Here is a 17,436-nt window from a genome sequence, read left to right as displayed (position 1 = left end):
CTATCTATCTATCTATCTATCTATCTATCTATCTATCTATCTATCTATCTGTCTGTCTGTCTGTCTGTCTGTCTGTCTGTCTGTCTGTCTGTCTGTCTGTCTGTCTATCTTTAAACTGTTTATCTATCTATCTATCTATCTATCTGTCTGTCTGTCTGTCTGTCTGTCTGTCTGTCTGTCTGTCTGTCTGTCTGTCTGTCTATCTTTAAACTGTTTGTATCTATCTATCTATCTATCTATCTATCTATCTATCTATCTATCTATCTATCTGTCTGTCTGTCTGTCTGTCTGTCTGTCTGTCTGTCTGTCTGTCTGTCTGTCTTTAAACTGTTTGTATCTATCTATCTATCTATCTATCTATCTATCTATCTATCTATCTATCTATCTATCTATCTATCTATCTATCTATCTATCTATCTATCTATCTATCTATCTATCTATCTATCTATCTATCTATCTATCTATCTATCTATCTTTAAACTGTATCTATCTATCTATCTATCTATCTATCTATCTATCTATCTATCTATCTATCTATCTATCTATCTATCTATCTATCTATCTATCTATCTATCTATCTATCTATCTATCTATCTATCTATCTATCTATCTATCTATCTATCAACTGTTTTTATCTATCTATCTATCTATCTATCTATCTATCTATCTATCTATCTATCTATCTATCTATCTATCTATCTATCTATCTATCTATCTATCTGTCTGTCTGTCTGTCTGTCTGTCTGTCTGTCTGTCTGTCTGTCTGTCTGTCTTTAAACTGTTTGTATCTATCTATCTATCTATCTATCTATCTATCTATCTATCTATCTATCTATCTATCTATCTATCTATCTATCTATCTATCTATCTATCTATCTATCTATCTATCTATCTATCTATCTATCTATCTGTCTGTCTGTCTGTCTGTCTGTCTGTCTGTCTGTCTGTCTGTCTGTCTATCTTTAAACTGTTTATCTATCTATCTATCTATCTGTCTGTCTGTCTGTCTGTCTGTCTGTCTGTCTGTCTATCTTTAAACTGTTTGTATCTATCTATCTATCTATCTATCTATCTATCTATCTATCTATCTATCTATCTGTCTGTCTGTCTGTCTGTCTGTCTGTCTGTCTGTCTGTCTGTCTGTCTGTCTGTCTTTAAACTGTTTGTATCTATCTATCTATCTATCTATCTATCTATCTATCTATCTATCTATCTATCTATCTATCTATCTATCTATCTATCTATCTATCTATCTATCTATCTATCTATCTATCTATCTTTAAACTGTATCTATCTATCTATCTATCTATCTATCTATCTATCTATCTATCTATCTATCTATCTATCTATCTATCTATCTATCTATCTATCTATCTATCTATCTATCTATCTTTAAACTGTATCTATCTATCTATCTATCTATCTATCTATCTATCTATCTATCTATCTATCTATCTATCTATCTATCTATCTATCTGTCTGTCTGTCTGTCTGTCTGTCTGTCTGTCTGTCTGTCTGTCTGTCTGTCTGTCTGTCTGTCTTTAAACTGTTTGTATCTATCTATCTATCTATCTATCTATCTATCTATCTATCTATCTATCTATCTATCTATCTATCTATCTATCTATCTATCTATCTATCTATCTATCTATCTATCTATCTATCTATCTTTAAACTGTATCTATCTGTCTGTCTGTCTGTCTGTCTGTCTGTCTGTCTGTCTGTCTGTCTGTCTATCTTTAAACTGTTTGTATCTATCTATCTATCTATCTATCTATCTATCTATCTATCTATCTATCTATCTATCTATCTATCTGTCTGTCTGTCTGTCTGTCTGTCTGTCTGTCTGTCTGTCTGTCTGTCTGTCTGTCTGTCTGTCTGTCTGTCTGTCTGTCTGTCTGTCTGTCTGTCTGTCTGTCTGTCTATCTTTAAACTGTTTGTATCTATCTATCTATCTATCTATCTATCTATCTATCTATCTATCTATCTATCTATCTATCTATCTATCTATCTATCTATCTTTAAACTGTATCTATCTATCTATCTATCTGTCTGTCTGTCTGTCTGTCTGTCTGTCTGTCTGTCTGTCTGTCTGTCTATCTTTAAACTGTTTATCTATCTATCTATCTATCTATCTATCTATCTATCTATCTATCTATCTATCTATCTATCTATCTATCTATCTATCTATCTATCTATCTATCTATCTATCTATCTATCTATCTATCTATCTATCTATCTATCTATCTATCTATCTATCTATCTATCTATCTTTAAACTGTATCTATCTATCTATCTATCTATCTATCTATCTATCTATCTATCTATCTATCTATCTATCTATCTATCTATCTATCTATCTATCTATCTATCTATCTATCTATCTATCTATCTATCTATCTATCTATCTATCTATCTATCTATCTATCTATCTTTAAACTGTTTGTATCTATCTACCTACCTACCTACCTACCTACCTACCCACCCACCTACCTACCTACCTACCTACCTACGTTTTTACATAAATAAGTGTTGATGAATGGTGATGGAACATTATTTGAAATTTATTTAATTATTTTATATGTTCTAAAGTTGTAGCATTAAAAAAGACACTTTGCTTACATTTTATTATGCTGTCTGTGTATATAAAACCTCTTTTACGTATTTAATTGAATGCAGACACTAAAGATGGAACACTGGAACTTTGACCCAGATATATGATAATGAAGTCACATATATTTTTGACAAGTTCCTATTTCAAATGCACTGAACTGACAAATATATATATTTGCAAACTGTTTCAACAGGCGATGACTTAGAAAGTGCTTTGGAGGACTCCAACCCAGAGACAATGCTCAGAAAGTTTTTTGAAGGTATATCAATCTAGAAACAATGATCATTATTTGTGTTTTTATGTGATATTTATCACTTTATCTACTGTGTTATAGCATAAAAACAAATATTATTAAGAAATAAAGATAAGCATGCAGCATTTCTGCAAAGGCTTGCAATATTATCTTGATATTTGTAATGTAACACGTTGAAAATAGCTTTATTAGATGATCTCATGGCTTATTTTGCTTATATGCATAAGATCTTTTGTTACAGGATGTAGTTTGTTTGCATAGTGTGAAACCAGAGTAGCTTGCTAACTCGTGGCATTTATTAAAGTGTGAACTAGTATACAAACGTTTATATTTCATATATATTTCGCAGCTTTTAAATAATGAGTGTATAACTTTTGCTGTTTTTTTTAGGACGACCTGAAAAGGGTTTTCAGTCCTTGAAACATAATTCAACTAATGGTGGATTGCCTGAAATGGATGATGAGGATTATCATGACATGGGTGTTAAAGTGGATGTCTATGGAGATTTTGATGAGGAGGACCCTTATAACCCCTGCTGCCCTGAGCAAATTTATGACACAGTGGAGCCTCATTCCAGTCCTGAAGTGATGAACCGTCCACCCGCACCCATCCCACGACCAGCCAAACTGCCCGAGCCTGAAGAAAACACAACCTACATTTCTAAAGGTGCAAACCACAAGTTCATCACACAACCACAGCAAAATATCATTGCAAACATAGATGCTCAATTTAAGGGGGCTAAGCTAAAACCTAGAAAAATGAAATGGGATTTTTTTTACATGATAAGTGAGCAGCATCAACAAAATAGTTTTTCTTCTCACGGAACCTTGAAAATGACACATTTTGGCTGTATTTTGACATTGTTTTGTTGTTGTTGTTGGTTGTCAAGCACTCATTCATGTATAAAAACTGAACTCATAATAAACAAGAACACAACATCCCCATTTTCACATAAAAAAAACATGTTTTTGTAACTTACACAAACAAAAGGTCCTGACAACAAATGTTTTAATGTTACTTTATTTTAATAAGTTAAGTTTCATTAAAATTATTTTAGTTTTTACAATTTTATTAATATTTTTAGTCAGTTTGATGTCATTTCAGATGACTAGACAAGCTAAATTGATTGATTGATTGATTTTTTATATTTTTTTGTTCAAGCATTTATTTTACAGTGCAGAGACAATAGTGGGATCATTTGCAAAAATTAGCATGTTTCAGAAGTTTGTGTTTTCACAATATTTGGGAAAATGAAGTATATCTAAAGGGATAGTCCACCATAAAATCAAATTCTGTCATTATCAGACCCATTCACATCAAGAACACCATATATACACATCGTTTTGTTAATAACTGTGTTAGCATCCACACCAAAGTAAAATCATGTTCTGTTCATTTTTAATGCATTTTTAATGTTCATTTAATTCCGATCCGTACATTGTAAAATGTCTGACCTTAAATTTACAGTAAATTACTGGCTAATAATTGCATTACTTTCACAGTAATGTATGTAAAATCACTGTAAATTACTGTGAGGTACATCATAATAACAATAATTCTGTAAATATTTCTAAATATCAAAAAAAGTGCCTGTACTAGCATAAACGTTAATGTGTATCAGATTAATTTAATTAACTTGCGTGCAAAAGATATAGCCATTTTTACAGTAATTTGCTGTAATCATGATGCTTGCTTAATTTCACAATAAAATTCTGACTACGTAAAATTTAACAATTAAATCCTGTAAAGTGACACTAATGTAATTTACTGTGAAAAATGCCAGTAACATGTTGTGAAAGGCTAATAACTTTTTTTATTGTGAATCAACTGGATAAAAGGGATTCCAATAGCATTGTTCATATGTATCATTACCTTAAATGTAAATTTAGAATGAGTTTTAAAACTGTGATCATCGTTTATGTAAATCTTTTCGATTTTCTTGTCCTCATCTTTAATATTGTCTTCATAATTATCGTTAATGTAACTGTCTTAACAAGACACGATGTGATTCTGTGGCACACTATCTTCAGGTGCTGATTATGTGTTAAATGTTATCCAATGAAAATTTGAGTACAATTTTACATGACATTTACTGCCATACTAAAAAGCAGCAGAACATATAGTTTAAACATGAAAGCTAGAACAGTGGCTCAATGCATATCAACAGCAGCAGTCACTCAGCATCTACTTTTAATAATGCTAATGAAGTTGAATATTTATGAATTGGATTCTAAACCCGTTCATTTGGCCGGTAGTTCGGTGCACTCTTCTGTTCTCCTGAATGTTTGTGGTTTTTAAATGCTTCCGCCGTGTGGCATCTGGTGTGGACAGCCAAATCGCTTGTCTCTGAAATCTTGTCTTGTGGCATATTGGTAGGACTAGGCATGTGCCGAAATTCAGTAATTCAGTATATTGTGATTAAGAACATATGGATATTAAGATAATGGCCTCTTCAAAATACAATTAACAATTACTTCTGATTTAAACTTATGGAGAGTGTTTTAAGAATATTTAGATTGATGCATTTCAGTGGTTGTTCATCAGAACCAAAAGATCAAGACTTAAAAGTCTGTTCATTTGCAAACATAACATTTTTTTTCGTTAATCTAGTGTAGAAAATTGAAGATTCTGTGATTATTTGTAAGCCTTTTATTGTTCCCTGTACAGTAAAGCTATGTTTATTAACACCAGTTAATTTACCTCAAGTCATGACAAAAATAACGCATTTATTAATCTAATACATTTAGATGATTTCTCAGTTAATGCCCAATAACATTAAAAACAAAAGTCACTATTGTTTGATTAAGAGGAGTTAATAACTAATAAATTGCAGTTGTTGTTTTTATTAACTTTAACTATAATATGATTTACTGTATCACTGTTGATTTAAATGCATTAACTAACATATTGTGAAGTGTTACCTGTTGCACTTTTTACGTTACATGCTTTTTCATTTAAACCTGTTTAAAACATTTGTTTACTCTGAACATATACAGTTGAAATCAGAATTATTAACCCGCTGAATTATTAGCCCCCCTGTTTATTTTTTCCCTCAATTTCTGTTTAACGGAGAGAAGATTTTTTTAATACATTTCTAAACATAATAGTTTTAATAACTCATTTCTAATAACTGATTTATTTTATCTTTGCCATAATGACAGTAAATAATATTTGACTAGATATCTTTCTAGACACTTCTAAACAGCTTAAAGTGACATTTAAAGGCGTAACTAGGTTAATTAGGTTAACTAGGAAGGTTAGGGTAATTAGGCAAGTTATTGTATAACGATGGTTTGTTGTAGACTATCAAAAAAAATAGCTTTAAGGGGCTAACAATATTGACCATTAAATGTTTTTAAAAAATTAAAAACTGCTTTTATTCTAGCCTAAATAAAACAAATAGGACTTTCTCCAGAAGAAAAAAATATTATCAGACATACTGTGAAAATTTCCTTGCTCTGTTAAACATAATTAAAAATTAAAAGGGGGGCTTATAATTCTTCAACTGTATATACAATAAAGCAATAGGAATTTTTTGGTTATTATACCTATTTACAATCTTTTTTGCAGATTAGGTCAGTGTTGTGATAAAACCATATACTGTGATAAAAGCTTCAGCAATCAGTCGCAACAAAAAAAAAAAAAAATGTGATACCGGCAGAAGCCTAGTTAGGACACGTTGTTAATGTCCTTGGTATGAATGGATCTTTACTAACTCTCATGTCATTTCAAACCTGTGAGTCTTTAATTTTCCTGTGGGATGCAAATGAAAATATTTTTGGGTTTCATGATAACTAAACAGTTACAGTTTGCATTGACTTGTTTAAACACAAAATTCAGTGGAAGTCAATGGAAATCAAAACTGTTTAGTTATGAACATTCTACAAAATGTCTTCTAATGTGTTCATATGAAGGATAATATTCATTAGCTCCGGAAACAATAAATGATTAAAATCGTTTTTAGGTTGTACCATTGAAGGAATTAAAAAAGAAAATAATTCTTCATTTTTTTTAAAACAGTTGAGGGTTGTTGAGGGTTACATATCAAAGATCAACAGGCTCCAGATATATATAAATAAAGCATATCATTAAAACATTACATTTCTTCTCAGCCATTTATCCCAGTATGCAGAAATTTTATAGGCTTGTTGTCTCAAAGAAAGTATCAGTACTATCATATCTCATTGAAGGATTTAAAAAAAACTGTCCACTTTTGGTATTTTAACCTCAATCACAACTTATTTTGTACCTGTTTTACAGTATTTTGCCTCAAGGACCCTCTGTACTCGGTAAGCCAGCGACCAGAAAGGGATCCCTCCTTAGGTAGGTTATAAAATAATCTTGATCCTAATTTTGAACCAAGTGTGTTTACGAACGCAATATGGACACATTAAATTAAGGGTTAATATGAATGAATATTGATTGCTTTTACAGCACCTGTGCGGCTGGTGAGAGACAGAGACATGAGCAGTCACCATGACCCATTCGCAGGCATGAAGACCCCAGGACAGAGGCAGCTCATCTCTCTTCAGGAGAGGGTGAAGGTTGGAGAGCTGACCGTTGAAGAGGCCGTGCAGGAGTTCAAGGCTTGGCAGTTTGATCAGGATAAAAGATGGCGCTCTTTACGCTTTCAACAAGTGAGCAGCTCCCTAATAACAGTAAATAAATAAAAATGAATACATTTTTATTATAGAGTCTGTAAACAAATCTCTATTTACTTCAAGGAAAATTTACACAGATTAAGAGAAAGCATCACCCGGCGCTGTAAAGACAAAGGAACAAATGGTAAGCAAATACAGGATGCTTATTATGGCTTATTAAATGTTTATTTAAGTTTAATATACTATGAGAGAGTGCAAGAAAAGGTCCTGGCAGGGTTCAGCAAAAACTTTGAACCAGTGGCCCATGAAAATTATACGCAAGCTTCAGTTTCAGACTCTGTCAGTCCGTTGTGACATGCAAATTATAAAGCTATTTCTATCTGTGTAGTTTCCAGCTATTAACACAAAGAAAAGAAATGCAAGTAGCTATTTTTATTGCTACAAAACATAAAAATATTTTAATAATTAATGTATATCTATAATAATAAAAGCAATAATAATAATATTGTATAATTTTATTCTTTAAATTTAATTATTATTTATTTAATTAATTTTATTGTATTAAATTTAATTGAATTTCATTTAAATAAAAATAACGAAATAAAAATAAACCAATTAAAAATTAATTGTAATTAAATAGGGATTTTTATGTGTTTAATAGCAAAACTTCAAGAGCCCCAAAAACGTAATAGATTTTATGACTCTGTTTCCAATTTCTTTTTTTTTTCCTGTTAGAGCTCATGATTACTGCTCCGATGCAAACGAACGCTCAGTGGGGATCTCAAGTGAATGTAAACTGCTCAGTTTACGAACCCACACCTCGGACGGTTGTGCAACCCCCTTCTGTCAATCGAGCGCCGCAGAGGGGAAGCTGGCAGACAGGAAGCACCTCCAGCACTTCTAGTATGTAAACCATAACTTCTTTAATCTCATGCTTTATTAGCTTCTGAAAATTATACTGACTGTAATAGATTAACTCATGGTAGGATGTTTGAATTAAAAAGTTGCATGGTAACTGCTTTGTTTTTTTGGATATCTTGTTTTTAGATATAATTTGGTGTATAATAAAAATTATTATTTTAGTATTTTCAAACTTCGAAGTGCATCAAAATGCTGGTGTTTGTTTGGTATTTAAATCTTTTTAGCAAACTCTTGGTAACTTTATTTTGATGGTCCATTTGAGTAGGCTGTCTGCTTAATATCTGTTGATACTGCTCCTTCAACATACATTTAACAGACTATAAGAAACTTATAGTTTAACAAGTACATGTCAACTTACACTAACCCTAACCCCAATCTAATAGTTTACTTATAATCTAACGAGAATTAGTTGACATATAGTCAACAATTGCAACATAAATTCAACAAACGGACCATCAAAATAAAGTGTGATCAAACTATTTAATTCAGACAACCTCATTATTAGCAACACCAGTGACCATTAAGTTTATTTAAATTATTGAGTCATTAAATGGAACATAATGAATGTGATTTAATGCTATCATGAAGTTTTTTCCCTTCATCTGATCATGGCATTTTTGGATATGTTTGCACAAACTCTGGAATTCACAGCATCATGTTGACAGATGAGGTTGTTGCATTTATATGGTTATGATCATTTGATTATGAAGTATATTAGAGACAGTAGATTATATACAGACAAAACACACAGCAAAGTGAAGCAGCAGAAATGGTTATCAGACAAAAACATTAACTTTTTGCAGTGGCCCAGCCAGAGCCCTGACTTAAATCCAATTGAGAAAGCAAGAAGACCCACTAACATGGTCAACAATTATACCAAGTGTTTAATTGCTGTAAAAGCCAATAAAGGTTTTCTATTGATTATTGAGAAATGTATGAATAATTGTGGACATATTTGTTCAAAGTTAAATAAATACTGAGAAGTATATAAAAGTAACTTAATAAATAAAAGTAACTTAAAACAATAAAAGTAACTTTAGGCCAGAATTTGTCGGGGGTATGAATCGTTTTAGGCTTGACGGTAGATCTGGCTATGAGAGACTGTAGCTTAATCTCTTATCTTTGCATCAAACATTGACCGAATTTGTTTTTCAGCATTATCCTTAACCTTGTGTAAGCATTCATTTTAATTTCATGTGTTATAGCAGAAGAGAGGCTTTTGAGAATGTGCAGAAACTCGCCAACCTTTTCATTTTTTCAGTCGTTCATATTAAAATCAGTCTTTGGTTAAAGTTAAAGGTATAGTTCACCCAAAAATGAAACATTTTCTTAAACCTTTCTTAAGATTTTGATGCAATATGATCACACACTGGAAATGGAAAAAAAGCTTTTCATGTATAAAGTGTGTATATATAGCTCTTTTTAGATGTAAATGTACATTTGAAATGCCCAATTAACAGTGCAATGAGTGTGGTATGCTTCAACAGTATAATGTTTGACCTGTGCAGGCAGTAGCAGTCACAGATTGAGCATTCAGAGCACAGTCAGCAACAGCAGTGGTGTGGACGGCGAATGTGAGGTAAGCTTTTTTGCCTTCATACTAGATCATGTCTTTCACCAGTTAGAAAACTTTACAGTACTTTATAAGACTACAATTCCCAATGAAAAACTGTATTATACAGTTGAAGTCAGAATTATTAGCCCCCGTTTATTATTTTTTTCCCAGTTTCTGTTTAACATAGAGATTTCTTCAACACATTTCTAAAAATAATAGTTTTAATAACTCATTTCTAATAACTGATTCATTTTATCTTTTCCATGATGACAGTAAATACTATTTGACTAGATATGTTTAAAGACACTTCTATACAGCTTAAAGTGACATTTAAAGGTTTAACAAGGGTAATTAGGTTAACTAGGCAGGTTAGGGTAATTAGGCAAGTTATTGTATAACGATGGTTGGTTCTGTTGACTATCAAAAAATATAGCTTAAAGGGGCTAACAATATTGACCTTAAAATTGTTTTTAAAAAATTAACTTATTTTATTCTAGCCAAAATAAAACGAAGAAGACTTTCTCCAGAAGAAAAAATATTATCAGAAATACTGTGAAAATTTCCTTGCTCTGTTAAACATATTTGCTCTGGGAAATATTTAAAAAAAGGAAAAAAATTCAAAGGGGGGGCTAATAATTCTGACTTCAACTATATCTAGCATGTTTTCAGTTGTGTAGCAAGCAAAACTTGTCATAATGTGCAATATTTTATGCATGCAAGGATCACTGGTCTCACTCTCTCACATGCTTTGTCCTAAAGCGACTACTGTATGCTTAATGGTTGGCCAGCGGTGTGCTAGAATTACACTTATTACTAAGCCATACTTACATGGTATTTCAGACCAAATATTCAAAGTAGCATGGTAAACAATATATAGACCACGTCACAGGTTATCATTGTTTAAAAATGAACCATTGTGATGTAAGTATAACACTAACTTGACCTCATTAAAGCCGGCTAGGTGGAATAGCTCTGTTTGAGTATGCTTTGTTGTTAAACTAAATAAGTCAACATTATTGTTGCTATAAAAGTTCCCTTATGAAACTAAAAATAGTCACATCAATCTTTCGGTGGATATCTGTGCTGAACAACACTTCTGTGCATATAACCCATTCATAGATCAACAAAATCTACATCAGCTTTGCGTGACTAAAATAAAAAGCATTTTAAAACCTAAAAAGACCTATCTAAAAGAAATACATCAGCCATGGTGTCATCCTTCCTCCAGCGTGCAAAAGTAACTTCAATATTGATTCAGGATTTTTAAAAGTTTTGATTCAGCATTTGTTTTTACCGCTGTGACTCTTGTGTAAATGCGTAAATGGTGGATCTGCGTGAACGGATGCGCAGATCTACAAATCTACATTTGTTGACAGACAGATTGGGCTACTTATCAGAATTATGGGAATTATCGGCCTGACAAAATTTAATTGGACAAACAATTGGTCTTATGCCGTACCCACAATATAAAAATACATATAAAAACATTTAGATCATTTACTTTAATCATTATTATTGGAATAAGAAGAGACTTTCACCCAGCACAACCATTAATGTTTCTGAAGACAGTCACCTACTGCACCTTTAAGCAATAAAACAACTATGTCATATATTGTACGCTCAGTCCTTTATCACTCATATCATACTGTATGTGGCTTTTTCATGTTTTAAGGAGCCTCCAGACATTCCTCTTCCTCCACGTCCCCTGCGGCCTGTAGTGGACTCTCCTCCAATCCTTCCTCCACCAAGAGTCCCTCCACGAGTGATAGAAAGGTTTGTGTTTAAATCAACATACACAGTACCAGGAAACCACATCTTTGCTGGAATAAATAAGCATGAGACATTTTTTCTGTTATAGATGTATAGCGAAGCACATCACTAATAGGTCAGTGAATATATAAATGGACACAGGATTGTTTTACACAGTGTGTGTGTGTGTGTGTGTGTGTGTGACTTCAAAGAAAACGTACATAGAAAGTCTGTGGCTTCAATTAGTTTTATTTTCGAAATGTTTCATGCAAGACTGAACCAAATGACTGGATCTAAGTTTGTTGATGGAGAAAAGGTGGTTCACGTTTGAAACTCTACAGGTCCCCATGTGACAAACCACCACTTGTCTCTCTTAACCACAAAGTCAGAGTCTACGAAGCTTAACTTTCCATCGGTGGCCTGTAAGTCTAGTAAAAAGGGAGTGTGGGTTTATAATGCACTACATCTTCAGCTAATATGCATAAAAGCAAACACCAGATGATCAGCGCTGCATCGGCTGAAAAACATCTGCAGTTTGATGTGGCTACACGTATCCTCTGCTAATTCTCACTTTACTGATGAGCGCTCTGATAATTGGAGATGTTTAAGATGTTGTGCTCATCCACTTTAACTAGATTAACACAGTTTTAGCAGTCTTTACAAAGCTGCAAAAGAGTTGTAAAAAGATTGGGGCTAAATGAAAGTGTGACATTCATTTCTGCTTTTTTTTTGAAAGATAGTCAGCAGTTTAAGGGCCATTCACACAGAATGTGTTTTCATAGGTAAAAGTTCAGTGGCCTCCTTAATATGGTTGATTGTAATAATAAATCACAAATTAGTTGACCTATTTTATGTTTGTTGCAGTTGGACTTTGAATTCCTAATAATTTTAAAACAATGGAAGGCTGCCCAACCTTTTACATTTCTTAAAACGTGGTAAAAAGGGTATATAAAATAATTTTACTAAAATTTCGGTAGAAAAAAGTATGCATGTATGCAATGTATGTATGTCTATATGTATATGTATGTGTATATGTACAGTCACCGGCCACTTTATTAGGTACACCTGTCCAACTGCTTGTTAACGCAAATTTCTAATCAGCCAATCACATGGCAGCAACTCAATGCATTTACATAGGCATGTAGACATGGTCAAGACGATCTGCTGCAGTTCAAACCGATTGAAGTGACATTGAACGTGGCATGGTTGTTGAAACAGCCGATCTACTGGGATTTTCACGCACAACCATCTCTAGGGTTTACAGAGAATGGTCCAAAAAAGAGAAAATATTCAGTGAGCGGCTGTTCTTTCGGTACAAATGCCTTGTTGATGCCAGAGGTCAGAGGAGAATGGCCAGACTGGTTCGAGCTGATAGAAAGCAACAGTAACTCAAATAACCACTCGTTACAACCGAGGTACGCAGGAGAGTATCTCTGAAAACACAACACATCGAACCTTGAGGCAGATGGGCTACAGCAGCAGAAGACCATACCGGGTGCCACTCCTGTCAGCTAAGAACAGAAAACAGACACTGCAATTCGCAGACGCAAATTTTATTGGACAATAAAGGATTGGAAAAACGTTGTCTCATCTGAGTCTCGATTTCTGCTTTGACATTTGGATAGTAGAGTCAGAATTTGCCGTCAACAACATGAAAGCATAGATCCATACTGCCTTGTATCAACGGTTCAGGTTGGTGGTGGTGTAATGGTGTGGGGAATATTTTCTTGGCACACTTTGAGCCCAGTAGTACCAACTGAGCATTGTGTCAATGCCACAGCCTACCTGAAAATTGTTGCTGAACATGTCCATCCCTTTATGACCACAGTGTGCCTTCCAGTAGGATAGCACGCCATGTGATAAAGCACAAGTCATCTCAGAATGGTTTTTTATACATAACAATGAGTTCACTGTACTCAAATGGCCTCCACAGTCACCAGAACTCAATCCAATAGAGCACCTTTGGGATGTGGTGGAACGGGAGATTCGCATCATGGACGTGCAGCCGATAAATCTGCAGCATCTGCGTGATGCAATCATGTCAATATGGAGCAAAATCTCTGAGGAATTTTCCAGTATACCTTGTTGAATCTATGCCACGAAGGATTAAGACAGTTCTGAAGGCAAAAGGGGGTCCAAGCCAGTACTGGTAAGGTGTACCTAATAAAGTGGCTGATGAGTGTTTATATATATATATATATATATATATATATATATATATATATATATATATGTGTGTGTGTGTTTGTGTGTGTGTGTGTGCGTGTGTGTGTGCGTGTGTGTGTGTGTGTGTGTGTGTGTGTGTGTGTGCGTGTGCGTGCGTGTGTGTGCGTGTGTGTGTGTGTGTGTGCGTGTGTGTGTGTGTGTGTGTGTGTGTGTGTGTAAATCAAATGTTTCCACAAAATATTAAGCAACAAGTAACCTATGTTTCTTAAGCAGCAGATCAGCATATTCCAATGGTTAACTTGTTGTTTAAACTTCAGGGATAATAGTTCATGAAACTGATTGTAATGATCAGCTCTTATTTTTCTCTGAAATTGACTGAACTTGAACCCACTGTCTCTTAGGAGCCCAGAAATTCTGAACGAGCGTTACGTATCGAATCCATCCCGCCCTGTTCCCCAGAATCCTGCACAAAGACCTATACCACCTCCGCCGGTACCTAGACGGACATGGTGAAGGCCTGGCTTTCCTTCTGTGTGAATCTGCACCTTTTCTTGACAAGTCTCTTCAAGATGGAGCTAAAGATGCTGGCTTTGTCTGAATCTACTGCGCTGTCAGTCAGTGATATTGCAGAGGTTTTGTATGAAGGCATCTCTGAAGAAAACTACTTTGGCATTTAGATTCTTTTAACCCACTGCAGAATGTGCAGGGGATTGTGGGATGTCATAGACAGCAAAACACATCTATGATACTGCCAGATAGCAAACAGGATATTATGCAAACATCTTGACGCTGTCTTTTAAAATCTGCCTGTGAATGCAGCATGTTTCAGCATGCAGCAAGTTTCTGTCTCCGCAAATTGAAGACCATCCAGCATTCTTTGAGTGTTTGAACTGATCTAAACACAACTTGTAATGCCAACTATGAACTTAATTTATATATATATTAAGTGATATATCGGTTTGTGCTCTTTGAGTGTTTTGTTAGTGACAGCAAAAAGCAAGCTTAATAACTTGCTTTTTTCTTTTTTTATTTCTGCAACTAAACCTCTTGTGCATTGATTATAGCCATAGCACAAACTCTACTTAAAGTTGCATTATTTTCTTCACTATTTATTTATGTACTTTTTTTGATAGCTAAGATATATCTCACCCAAAGAGAAGCAAAGAAACGGAAACGGTGTATTTAACAGCATAAAGAGTGTGAATGTGCAGTGTGAAGAGTATTGATATGTGTGTGCGTGCTCATGCAATGTGCTCTAGCTATCAATTAAGAGGAAGGGGCAAAAGGAGAAATGTTACAAATGAAACAGAAGGAAAACCCACCAGTGAATTGTTCACAACAAGTTGTAGAATAAGCAATTTGAAAATAGATAGTTCATGTATTTTTGTCATTATGTTGAGTGGAAAATTGATAAATACAAACATTAACAAGCAACTTTTTACATTTTTTTATATTACAAGCAAATCTAACATGTTACACGTTTAATAAATGTAAAACCGTACTTGAGAATCAATCTTCATGCGTTTGTTTGTAAACACTGACCTCTAGCGCGAGCTTTCGTATATGCTCGTACCTGCATTTCTGCCGTGCTTTATAACCTCACTGATACGACAACGTGTTGAAAGTTACGGTTACTCATGATATTTGCACATTTGTGAACAAGAAGTCATTTATTACTTATATTACATATATTACTTATTACGTAGGCTATTACTAAAAACATTACTGTGTTTTTAAATATGCGTGCTTATTTACAGCTGTGATACGCTTAACTTGGGGGTAACCATTACAAGTATCGAGTTAATAATACTACTTTTCTAAGTAACGAGTAAAGTAACAGATTACTTTTAAAATTTAAGTAAGTTCACTAGTTACTTTTTAATTGTTACTTTATAAAAATGTGATTTAATTGTTAGTTTAGTTAATTCATTTTAAATAATAAATTGATGAATTTTCGTTGAATCCCACATGCAATGGGAGAATGCTGAATCAGACAGAAACCAAGATGGCAGAGCGTTACTTGTGATAGAAATATTCTCATTATTTTGAACACATGGAAGAAAAGGAAAAGAGGATTGTCTGAATGAACAGTGATTTTACTTTCTTATAAGACAAAAAGTACAACAGTAGCAAACGCATTGCTTTTAAACTTTCTTTAATCTGTATATATGGCATATGTAGCTCTGGGGTCAGGAAGTTCTCTGAAGACAACATTATTCTACGTTCATTTTTGTATGTTTTTTTTAAGGGTAAATGAAGGTTATACAGTGTGCTGTAATTGTGTGTAACCCCCCCCCCCCCCCCCCCAATCCTCCATATATGTCCCATTACTTACCATAATAACTAATTAAGTTACTTTTCTTGGGAGTACCTCAATATTGTAATGCGTTACTTTCTAAAGTTACTTTCCCCAACATATGAGATGTAGAACTAATGCATAAAACAGGTTTCTGCACAGCTCTCATAACTACACATGAGAAAATGGGGATTTTTTAAAATTGTGGTGCCATGAAAAGTCACGAAATAAAATAAAATAAAACCTTGTAATGCTATTGCAATATGTTTAACTACGTTTTCTGTACATTGGATTTTATTAAATTGCAGATTGTGCCATACGTTTACATAAGCCTACAGTATTTTTATTCAGTATTGAAATTTATAATCCATACACTTGACATGTTTTTCATTTACACTGAAGAAACACTTAGAAAATAGATTTTCAGTTCAATTCATCACTGGATTGTGACCATAACTTTGTTCTGATTTTAATTTAGGTGAACTATCCCTTTAACATCCGAAACTTCGATCTTTCAGCTTTTTTGCCTGTGCAAACCTTTGTTAATAATTATTGCATGAACTTGAGATGCATCTTTTTACAGCTGAGTTTTACAAACGGTTCACTGAAGACAGAATTCATTAAAATATGGGTAAGTAAACTGTTACACTGGATGTGAAATGTTATCATTTTTATATTCTTAAGGGTGATATTTAAATATTTTATTGTTTATAAGGGGCAGTATAGGTGCATACTAAATAAATTATAAGAATTAGTAGAAGTCTTCAGTTTAATTGAAGCCTCCAACTCAAATTATCTTGTTCAAAAGTTTGCATTAGATTCTGTTGTAGTGCCTTGAGTATCTGAATGTGTGCAGATTTTGTGAGAGCACACGGTATAAAAAATTAGCATATTTGCTCTTTGTAAATTATTTTTTAAATATATTTATTTTAATACAAAAAATAATAATACAGCACTACTAAATAAAAAGAAAAACTTTATACTTCCTGCTTTTAAAAGTATTGAATTTTGCAAATTGCAAGGATGACTTCAAATTTGAATCTTTTAAATTCATTTTATTTAAATCCTATAAAATGTCACAATCACAGAGAATCCAAATTTCCACAGAATTATATTTGAATTAAAAGTTTGATCAAACACTGCAAAATAATACTGTCCACTCAAGACATGAAAACAGGCCTGAGTAACCTTATTATAGTGTTGCTTTGATGAAAAAAACCTTTCTGATATCTGCAATTGAGTTTTAATTGATTTTTAACCTAAATCTATAGTTAATTTTAT

At 33.4% G+C, this 17,436-nt stretch overlaps 1 protein-coding gene across 3 annotated transcripts in view; it reads left to right on the top strand.

The window, feature by feature from the left end:
* pik3ap1 (phosphoinositide-3-kinase adaptor protein 1) overlaps positions 1-16,485 on the top strand; it is a 39,529-nt gene extending 23,044 nt beyond the window's left edge. For all 3 annotated transcript variants that reach the window (XM_056470623.1, XM_056470624.1, XM_056470625.1), the window contains 9 exons: positions 2,808-2,873; positions 3,258-3,533; positions 7,128-7,190; positions 7,302-7,504; positions 7,592-7,652; positions 8,204-8,371; positions 9,898-9,968; positions 11,617-11,717; positions 14,261-16,485. In XM_056470623.1, the coding sequence (XP_056326598.1) occupies positions 2,808-2,873; positions 3,258-3,533; positions 7,128-7,190; positions 7,302-7,504; positions 7,592-7,652; positions 8,204-8,371; positions 9,898-9,968; positions 11,617-11,717; positions 14,261-14,372 (1,121 nt within the window). In that variant the 3' untranslated portion in view covers positions 14,373-16,485. The remainder of the gene's footprint in view (positions 1-2,807; positions 2,874-3,257; positions 3,534-7,127; positions 7,191-7,301; positions 7,505-7,591; positions 7,653-8,203; positions 8,372-9,897; positions 9,969-11,616; positions 11,718-14,260) is intronic.
* The last annotated feature ends 951 nt before the right edge of the window (positions 16,486-17,436 follow it).

The sequence above is a fragment of the Danio aesculapii genome, chromosome 13 (assembly GCF_903798145.1).
Source record: "Danio aesculapii chromosome 13, fDanAes4.1, whole genome shotgun sequence".
Taxonomy (NCBI): Eukaryota; Metazoa; Chordata; class Actinopteri; order Cypriniformes; family Danionidae; genus Danio; species Danio aesculapii.
The sequence above is the reverse complement of the archived record's forward strand: the minus strand, read 5'-3'. Positions and strand labels throughout refer to the sequence as shown.